At 41.0% G+C, this 10,904-nt stretch overlaps 1 protein-coding gene across 10 annotated transcripts in view; it reads left to right on the top strand.

Annotated features, from left to right (window-relative positions):
• The first annotated feature begins 1,201 nt into the window (after positions 1–1,201).
• The window catches only part of stil (STIL centriolar assembly protein), a 62,466-nt gene continuing 52,763 nt past the window's right edge, over positions 1,202–10,904 (top strand). Inside the window, exons 1-9 of one of the 10 annotated variants that reach the window (XM_047049986.1) lie at positions 1,332–1,346; positions 1,768–1,885; positions 2,093–2,211; positions 2,307–2,414; positions 2,502–2,617; positions 2,812–2,996; positions 5,757–6,010; positions 6,195–6,278; positions 6,429–6,515. In XM_047049986.1, the coding sequence (XP_046905942.1) occupies positions 2,204–2,211; positions 2,307–2,414; positions 2,502–2,617; positions 2,812–2,996; positions 5,757–6,010; positions 6,195–6,278; positions 6,429–6,515 (842 nt within the window). In that variant the 5' untranslated portion in view covers positions 1,332–1,346; positions 1,768–1,885; positions 2,093–2,203. The other 9 variants (XM_047049984.1, XM_047049985.1, XM_047049982.1 and 6 more) reach the window with 9 other exon arrangements.

Genomic DNA, 10,904 nt, shown 5'->3' with positions numbered 1-10,904 from the left:
CCAGCCTGTCTCAAGTCCTCCACCATCATCTCTGTAACCAAAATCCAAGGCCAACAGGACTTAATGACTACAAACCTGTCGCTCTGACCTCTGTGGTAATTAAGTCTATTGAGCGTCTGGTGCTGGCACACCTCAAAGCCATTACGGACCCTCTCCTGGAACCCCTGCAGTTTGCCTACAGAGCCAACAGGTCTGTAGACAACGCAGTTCCTGTCTGACAGGAAGCAGTGCATTAAGCTGGGAACACACGTCTCTGACTCCCGGTCCATCAGCATCGGATCCCCTCAGGGCTGCGTCCTTTCCCCTCTGCACTTCTCCCTGTACACCAACAGCTGCACCTCCAGTCATCCGTCCGTCAAACTCCTGAAGTTTGTGGACGACATTGGGCTCATCTCTGGTGGGGATGAGTCTGACTATAGGTGGGAAGCTGACAACCTGATGAGTCCATCCTCACCTCCTCCATCACCATTTGGTAGGCTGCTGCCACTGAAAAGGACAAGAGCAGACTGCAGCGTATCATCCGCACGGCTGAGAAGGTGATTGGCTGCAATCTGCTTACCCTCGAGGACCTGCACACTTCGAGGAGCCTGAGGTGAGTGAGGAAGATGGTGGCCGACTCCTCTCACCCTGGACACTCTCTGTTCCAGATCCTCCCCTCCGGCAGAAGGCAGCGGTCCATTAGGACCAAATCTTCACGCCATAAGAACAGCTTCTTCCCATCCGCTGCTGGCCTCTTCAACAAAGCCAAGGACTAACACTGAGAACACTTTATCTGTATTTATAATTCACCACTTATTTGCACAATTCATTTTGCACTATGCTGCTCGATTTCATATCTTGTAACTATATCTATTGTATATCTACATTGTTTAGCTCTTAAGTATATTGTCTATCTCTTTAGGATATGTTTAGCTATTTACAACTGGACTTTTAAATTGTATTTATACGTTCTGCTTTTTCTAGCTACTTTTGTATTTAATTAATATTCGTATATGTTTATTGTATGCACCTTTCTGCCACAGTACATTCTGTGTTTGTGTTAACTTACATGGCAATAAAAAACTATTCTGATTCTGATGTAGTGGGGGCTTGGATACGGATTGAAACGAATGGACCGAGGGAGAATAAAACCTGTGGGTGGCAGTAATGCAACTACGTGGATGCCAACCGCCATAAAACATCAGAGAAGAAGAAGAAAAAGAAGAAAAGGTTGCAGTCAGAGAATGATGCAGTCGTTGATTGGATCCCGCCGTTGCTACTTGCAAACCGCGCAATAACATTTGACTGATGCAAGGAAAGTTCGTCTGGTATATTTTAAGCAGATGGATTCAACGTTGGTGTAGTAGGTACGGTTTTTGGAGGTATGGCAGATGGATTATAGATATTTCACTACAATCAATACAGCACAATAACAGCATTTGCTTAAGTTATTAGTTTCCCAGAGGAAAGGGTCTATCTTGGGCAACGTTACTGCTAAGTCGAGAGCTATGTACACGCTTATAATACAGACAGTAGCTCAGTAGCTAGAAAAGCTCATTGGAAGTTAGAGCTAGTGGAAAGATCCATTATCGACCATTCAAACTCTCCAACCTTCCAGACTCCCGTCAACAATTTCTGTATCTGTAAACAATTTACTGCTGCAACGAAAGAAAATGACTACGTATGTTGCACGTATACAAACTTGTAGCCTCCTTCTTTGATATATAAATGTACAGACTGTCAAACCGTGTGTGGTGCAGCGTCTAACTTGACAATTTTTATTGTAAGTGGTCGACGGACGAAAAGAGATTCCCCATGGCTAATTGTCAAAATGAGAAAAACAACACTTCCTGACATCCTTATTGGATTCTTAAACTGGGACATTTTGAAATAGTGTGCATCTACGGTAAGAACGCCGTGCAGGTAGCGCCAGTTTGCTTTCCAGCAGCGTGTGCAAGTCGGAAGGCCGTGCGTCTACGTCATACTCAGTATAGCAGACCAATATGGGGATGTTTAATTGTTGCTAGCATGCTGTCTAGTCGTACCTCTTCAAGCAGGTCTAGCTAACCGAAAGTAGCAAGCATATTTTGTTGAAACTTTTTTTGTTTGACAGAAGCATTCTTCCTGCTGACGAATCTTCCAACATACGTGTTCCAATAAATCTCTGTGGATTAGACTACAATAAAACAGATTGGAGAATGTTTACGACTCGAATGGTCTGAAAATGGCTAGGTGTGTTTGACATTTTTTTTTACCAAGTGAGCTAGCTATATGTATGGATTTGAAACAAAGGTTGCCATGTTATGACAGTTTCTGATTTTCCACAGATATGCGGAAAATGATGTAATTCTCCTCACCTACCCCAAGTCCAAAATAGCTCTTTGGGACCCTACACCTAATGGGGATGCTTTTAACCTACACCTCTCCAATTACAGGTATTTCTGATCATCCATGTCATAAAGAGAAGTGACCAAATGAACGGTAGCCTTTTTATTAAGTTAAACATGTTTGGTATTCAACAGAAACCCAAGACTACTTTTATCTGAGAAAGTGCTTCGCTTGGCTCACCGTCATGCCCGGCAGGGTAACAAGCCACAGTTTACCTGTTTCTTACTGGGTAATGTAGTTGTAGATGCTGGTGAGTATTAAACAATGCCTGAGATTGTAGACTTAGAAATATTAATTTTTCATCACTAGATTTAGTTACAAGAAAATCATTCACATTATTCACCAATATCATTATAAGTTTCTAAGACGTGAAGGGTTGATTATTCTTAATATTTATTGTTTGAGTAATTTAAACTTTTCATCTGCTCACTTGTGTTGTCAAAGATGAGGAGGGTGTAACTGTGGCTCTAAACCGTTTCGACCTGGGTCGGGAAGAGTTTGATACTTCTGTCAAGATCCCCACTGCTCAGTTGCCTGGTGACATTCTGGTCCCCTGTATTTTTGGAACCCAAGAGCTGTTTTCTGCTGACAATGTGTTCTATGCTGCTGAAGACAAAATGTCTTTCAAGGTAATATCCATCTAAGTCTGGGGTGTCAAACCCTGGTCCTCGAGGGCTGCTGTCCTGCATGTTTTTTATGTTTCCCTGATCCAGCTCACCTGATTCGAATGAACGGTCGTTATAACAACACATTTATTTGAATCAGGTGTGTTGGAGCAGGGAAACATGCAGGCCAGAGGCCCTTCGAGGACCAGAGTTTGACAACCCTGATCTAAGTGATGGTTAAAGAAACAGCTAAACTAAAGTTTTCTGACCTTAAATGTTGATGTTGGACTGCTTCTCATTGCATGCATTAATACAGCCATGTTGTAATGTCAAGCTGTACACAGCTGATAAATGAGCTCTTAATGAAATCTAACTAACTGATGTTGACCATGTTTAAGGTTTTGAATTTAATTTGAGGACCTCATGAAATTGCTGAATTGATGTGGCAAACATTGTACATTTAAGTACAGTCTTGACCAGGGGCAGATCTATAAATTTCTTCCTGGGGTGGCAATGGGGTCGCAGGAAATGGTTGTAGGGTGGCATGGTGTAGAGAGATGGTGTGACCCGATGACATCATAAGTAAGGGATAATGTATAGAACGCCGGTCATTATCGGGAAAATAACCCCCGACAGGGCGAACAGCACCCTGACGCTAAGCAGACCGAATCTGCTGATTAACTACTTGATTAAGAGGGGGGGGGGATGGGATCGTACTGTGTACAGACAAACACAGCCTACATACAAAACATTACAGCTAGTACCACCGCACTACCATAGGTAGCCTAGGGAAAATCGGCGGCACTGGGAGGCAAATCAAATTGCATGACGCATCCACAACTCAACTGGAAGCTTAGGTAAACAAGAACAAATTGAGTATTTAGTGATCATAAACATGTTTATTATAATGAGTCAATACGGAATGCCGACAAGAGCCCCTTCTGACTGGACCGTGTCACTATTGTGGTGAGCGTTGTGCTCTTTTTCTGAAATTTGCTTTTCTAAGCCAGGGCTCTACAGTGCGAGTATTTAACTTGCATTTGCCCCTAAAAAAATATATATACCGTAATCTGTTTACCCCCTCCTGCAAAAGTCCCACATTCCACAAAGTAAACAACATGCCAACTAAGTAAAATTTTCTTTGATAATGCAGTCCAGGCAGAGAGAGAGGTGAACAACACTGGAAAAAAGTATTGGTATAAGCCATGGGCGGAGTGGGGGGGTTGCTTCTGGGGCTTGAGCCCCGAATGTTTTCTCAAAAGCCCCGAATCTGTTAGGTTTATATAACTTATTGTTTTTAAAATATTATTCACAAGTTATGAAACAGTGGGCTAGCGTTAAAGGCCAAACTAGCTGGTGCTTTAGTCATAGCTAGCTTGCTAGCCATTGCAAAGTTGGCTAGGTTTGAGCTCACTCCCTCACTGAATTGCATAAACAAACCAGACGTAACAAACGTACAAATTAATGTCTGACTGCAGACTAATAATGAGTCCAATGTTATGTTTATCTTGCATAAGGTTCAAACTGTATTGCGCTCATATTTATGCCCCCCCAAATTTCCGAAGCAAGCATGGATCAATGGTGATATAGATTGTGTGCTATGTGCTGTTCCACTATGGAAACCTGTAATTTTGCGTCAATGAAATGTCCAAATGATCACAACGTAGGCCTACGTACAGCCCAATGCATAAACTAGGTCAACAAGGGGGTGGGTATATTGACGCCAACAAAGCACACATAGCATGATGCATAGCATAGGTGGTCCAAATGTCTTAAGACCATGTTATGGCGGCAATTTTGTCTTAAGACTGTAAAATGTGTCTTAACGCAAAGGCTAAATTACAGGTTTTGGCACATATGGCTTTCCAAATTCCACAGATGTGTCCCTTAGTATAGTGGTTCTCAATCCTGGTCCTTGGGACCCCCTGCCCTGCATGTTTTAGACGTTTCCCTCCTCAAACACACCTGATTCAAATTAATGGGTTGTTATCAGGCCCATTTATTTGAATCAGGTGTGTTGGAGCAGGGAAATATCTAAAACATGCAGGGCAGGGGGTCCCGAGGACCAGGATTGAGAACCATTGCCTTTAATACACACACACACACATACACACGGAGTATAATAAGTTACATTTTTCACTGTGCTCCTAAATGTATTTGTGTATGCATGTACTCCTTGAGAAGTTTGCGTAGAGCCTTGACCTAGGCTTCATGGTGTCATATGTCCACTTCTTGTTAAACAAAAGTTTTCATTTAGGAAAAACATACACATTGCAGGTTTTCACGCAGCACTTTTCAGTTAAGGCGGCTGCCTAAGCAACAAATGCCTGTCGCCTTAACGTTGTCGTCGTTGGCAAAAAAAAATCAATTAATAGCGATATCCGCCGTGTTACTCTATCCGGTTTTCTCCCTTCCATTCCGAAACGCCAGTCTCCCTTCTCTGCAGAACGCATTAGTCTATTGCACCAAGTAGACCCTCCCGGTCTGACGTCAAACCCCACCCTACCACCTAAACCAACACATTTTCTGCAGTAAACCCTGGATTGGAGATTTTGTCATTCAGGCAAAAAAAAAGAACTTATCTAAATGTACAATAAAAAAATTGTGAATGATTGCTCTTTAAAAATGCCGACAGACAATTATGGAAAGGTCTTCAAATCTGCAACCTTACAGAAGGACACTGAAGTATTTAGCTCTGGTGGGGTGGGGGCCACTTAGGTTAGTAATGACTTGTCTTTTGTAATCAGGATTGACAATGGATTGGTACTCTTTACCCTACCATAGATGTTACGCCACTATTGCTGCAGTCGTGAGCCAATGGATCTAGCCAAAATGCTCATTCTCAGAGTTCACCTTTGTGGCTCCCAGCACACTGACAACCTGGACTTTGTTCTGCGCTGGGCTGCAGTCACTGTCGCCAACACAATCAACACTTTGCCGATCAAACCCATCCCCATTATCCCCACGGCCCTGGCCAGGAACTTGACGGCGCTGTCTATCTTGGCTCAGCCGTTGAACAGTGTGAACCACAGGCGAGGGTATGAAGACATTCTAATGAAGTGCTGAAAACTGATGTTTTAAAATAGTCAGACATGCTTTTGATCAACAGCTGAGCTGTTGCGGCTCTTCAGTTTCAATGTCGACTTGCTGTATCAATGGTTATCTTAAATATGTGTAGCACTTTAAAGTGAATAACCATACAATTATATCTTCAATGCTCAGTTTTTTGACAATGGATCAAACCCACAAACTGCTCCTCATGTTTGAGTCTGACCCTAAGGCCTACACTGTCCCATTAGTAGGAGTGTGAGTATTATCTAATATTTTATCTAAATGCAGTGGGGATATTTGTTTGTTAGACTTGTATGCAATTTTGTCAAGCAAAACAAGGGTGTAATTAAAGGTTCTGAGACGACCGCAGTGATTGTTTAAAGATTGTTGTAAACACTTTAACAGATGGCTAAGTGGAGTCACTCACGTCTCCAACCCCCAAGTGTGGGCGTGGTGTCTAAAATACCTGTTCAGCTTCTCCTTCAAGGATAGGTGAGTGAAACATGAATCTGTTAATGGTATTAAATTTGTTAAAATGCCATTTAAAGTTTTCCAGCCTGAGCCAAAATTCAGAAAATTCAATTTGATGCTAGAATATGATATTAAGGTGCATATTCATATTTACATTATTTTTCATATCAAATCATACACCTGAATGGTTTACCATATTAAAGAGGACTAGGGATTTGTCATGATATACAGTGCCCTCCAAAAGTATTGGAACAGTGAGGCCAATTCCTTTATTTTTGCTGTAGACTGAAAACATTTGGGCTTGACATCAAACGATGAATGTGAAACCAGAGATCAACGTTTCAGCTTTTATTTCCAGGTATTTACATCAGGATCTGATGCACAAATTAGAAAATATCACCTTTTTGTTCGAACCCACCCATTTGTCACGTGAGCAAAAGTATTGGAACATGTGACTGACAGGTGTGTTTTGTTGCCCAGGTGTGTCCTATTACATACATTATTCAATCAATAAATACCACTGAATGTCTACACTCAGGTTCAGATTGGGTAAGATAGGTTTTGTCTACGCAGACTGTATTCAGAGGTGAAAACAACATGAAAACCAGAGCGCTGTCTTTGGGTGAAAAACAAGCAATTGTGAGTCTTAGAGAAGATGGAAAATCAATCAGAGCCATTGCAGAAACATTGGCCATAGCCAGTACAACCATTTGGAATGTCCTGAAGAAGAAGAAAACTACTGGTGTACTAAGTAACAGACGTCGAACAGGTAGACCAAGGAAAACATCAGCAGTTGATGACAGAAACATTGTGAGAGCTGTAAAGAAAGACCCTAAAACAACTGTTAGTGAGATCAGCAACAACCTCCAGATGGCAGGAGTGAAGGTATCACTATCTACTGTTCGCAGAAGACTTCATGAACAAAAGTACAAGGGCTACACCAGAAGATGCAAACCACTCATTAGCAAGAAGAATAGGAAGGCCAGGCTGGAATTTGCCAAAAAGTACAGAGATGAACCTCAAAAATTCTGGGACAAAGTTTTATGGACTGATGAGACAAAGATTAACTTTTACCAAAGTGATGGAAAGGCTAAAGTTTGGAGAAAGAAAGGAACTGCTCATGATCCCAAACACACAAGCTCATCTGTGAAACACGGTGGAGGTAATGTCATGGCTTGGGCTTGCATGGCTTCTTCTGGGACGGGCTCATTAATCTTCATTGAGGATGTAACACATGATGGCAGCAGCAAAATGAACTCGGAAGTCTACAGAAACATTTTGTCTGCCAATTTAAGGAAAGATGCAACCAAACTGATTGGCAGAGCCTTCATCATGCAGCAAGATAACGACCCAAAACACACTGCCAAAACAACAAAGGAGTTCATCAGGGGCAAGAAATGGAAGGTATTAGACTGGCCAAGTCAATCTCCAGACTTAAACCCTATAGAGCATGCATTTTACCTGCTTAAGAGGAGACTGAAGGGAGGAACCCCACAAAACAAACAACAACTGAAAGAGGCTGCAGTGAAAGCCTGGGAAAGCATCAAAAAGGAAGAATGCAAAAGTTTGGTGACGTCAATGGGTCACAGACTTGCTGCAGTTATTGAAAGCAAAGGATTTGCAACTAAATATTAAGTCTTATTCACTTAAATATGTTTTAAGTATATCTGTTCCAATACTTTTGATCACATGACAAATGGGTGGATTCAAACTAAATGTGATATTTTCTTAGTTGTGCATCAGATCCTGATGTAAATACCTGGAATAAAAGCTGAAACGTTGATCTCTGGTCTCACGTTCATTATTTGATGTCAAGCCCAAATGTTTTCAGTCTACAGCAAAAATAAAGGAATTCGCCTCACTGTTCCAATACTTTTGGAGGGCACTGTAAATAAATAAGTGCTGTCAAGCGATTAAAATATTAATCGCATTTGTCATAGTTAACTTGCAATTAATAGCACATTTTTATCAATTCTAAATGTCCCTTGATTTCTTTGTCCCATTATTTTTCTCATTTTAATGCTCTTATCAATATAGAAAAGTGGATTGGATTGCTTGGTCTCAGTGCAAATGTTTTTATGTATTTTTTTAAAACATTGCAATCGCCTGGCTTTGACGAGGGGGTGGAGAATATGCATCAGCTGTGTGCTTGGCCATCAAGTGGTATTTCAGACTGGACGTGCTGCGAAGATGGCTCAGTTCACAACGACAAAACACAGATCACTTAGGTCTTGTCCAGTGTTGGGGGTAACGCGTTAAAAAGTAACGCGTTACTGTAATCGGATTACATTTGTCTGTAACGCAGTAATGTAACGCATTACTGTTGATAACTTCAGTAATCGCATTAGTTACTAATACAAATGTATTGCGTTACTTGCGCTACTTGCATTACTGCGATCTGCATATCGGGAGGAGAAAAAAACAACAAATCAAACTTCCCTTTACAGTATGTGTGTTTGCGTAACACTCGTCACTTGACTTAGCCCCTGAGTTCAGGAGGCGAAACAAGAATGGCAGAGCCTCTTAGGACGTCTTTTGAGGGGTGCAGGTAGCCTATGCACATGACTTCGTATTAGTTGCGGGAAAGGACAAAAACGTAACTGTACATTGTGCCCACGTCAAAAACGCCTGTCCACCGCCGCAAACACAACCTCACATCTGTCAAAGCATCTTCAACGGCAACATGCAAACTCAAGACTAGTATCTAAAGGTCCCTGAGTGACGCTGACGCCGATAAATTTGCCGTTGCCATTGTTGCCTACACCAGCCAAGCTGCCACGACTTGACTTTCAACAGCAGGTTACCAAAGCAGAGATAAACAGGCTTTTAGCAGCATACATACAAGAGGAAATGTTGCCATTCAAAGTTAAGCATTATTTTATTTTGAGACATTTTGCTTGCTGCCAGTACTGTAGCCTTGTTATGCTTGACAACTTTTAGGTTGATGACAACTTTTTGTCAGCTTTGTGGTCTTAAAAAGCATAAGAGATCTGTCCTCATAATAAGAATTTGAGTTGATTTGGGCACGTATATGGTACATGTATTGATAGATTTTTTTTCTTTCTGAAATAACTTGCGTTACTCCTAAAAACAAGTGCTTTGTAAGTAAAAGGTTTTGACTTTTGATTGACAATATTGACAACACATATTAAGAAACTTGTCTTTACTCAAAATGTCGTCTCTGATTTCAATTTGAAGCTGTAAATCCCATACTGTAGGCAATCTCCCATGGTATCCTCCGGCTCCGCTTAGGCAACAAATGGCCGACGTTGCTGACAATACATTTATTATTCACGTCTAATTCACCGCTTAAGCTAAAAGTACATATAATTGTTTATGTTGTCATGAGTATCTGGCAGTTTGCAGAAATAAAATCGGTGATGGGACGGCGAAGATATTACGGTGGGAACCACATTTGAATGGTCCGGCTGGATAGGGTTAACAATAACAATTGATATTTATTTTGGTAACACTTAATTTTGATGGTCCGTCTGACACACTCTAGGTTATCAGTAACTACTCGGTAGCATGTCAACAGATATATAGTTATGCATTCAACTAACTCTGTAAAATCAGTTGCATTTCAAGTGTTGATCTAAAGATTTTACTGAAAGTGTGTGCTGACTTTCAAAGCTTGTTTTCAACTGGTAATTAGCCAATATTCAACTAACTGTCTGTAGATAATTGATAATGTATTGATTCTCAACTAAAGATAATGTGCTTCTCCTTGATTATTTACAAACTATTAGAAGGCATTCTCCACTAAATGTTTGTAGGCGTGTTTTAGGACCATCCAATTAAAGTGAAAAACCGTTGGGTGTAGTAGAATGCTTATAAACTATCAACAGAACACATATTAACCATTTGTACATAAAGAGGAAAGTTTTGCTAAACTGATCACTAACACTGGTTAACTAAAGTCAATACCAGGCTATAAAGTACAGTAAAACAAAAATGATAGGCAACAAATGAAATGGAAAAAAGTTATTTTATTTTTACAACTTTTGGTCAGGTGGTCAAACCTGACCCCCCCAAAAAACATACATACAATCATCACACTGGTAAAGTTTATTTTTTGTACACTTACAGTAACAATTTACAGAAGATGAACAAGACATCCTGCCCAATACTGAGGCTGACATCAACTGTTAGAAACACTATAGCGTTACATCACCCCCTAAGCTTGTAAATTAACTTGAAACTTGTTACAAGCAATTAGTATTTTACAAGAAAGGGGATGAGTTCTTTGTTGCGTTTCATCTTGATATCCTTTTCTGTTAATTCGCCAAGTATTTACCACTTTTGTGTATTCATCTCTCCTTCCGAATCCCCCCTTCCATGCTCGGGTGAAATGAGTGGTACCCTGCACACTGCCACCCTTGCTAGGCGGGGGGCGTTGAGTCGAATGGA

This window comes from Hypomesus transpacificus, chromosome 26 (genome assembly GCF_021917145.1).
Source record: "Hypomesus transpacificus isolate Combined female chromosome 26, fHypTra1, whole genome shotgun sequence".
NCBI classification, from domain to species: Eukaryota; Metazoa; Chordata; class Actinopteri; order Osmeriformes; family Osmeridae; genus Hypomesus; species Hypomesus transpacificus.
The sequence above is the reverse complement of the archived record's forward strand: the minus strand, read 5'-3'. Positions and strand labels throughout refer to the sequence as shown.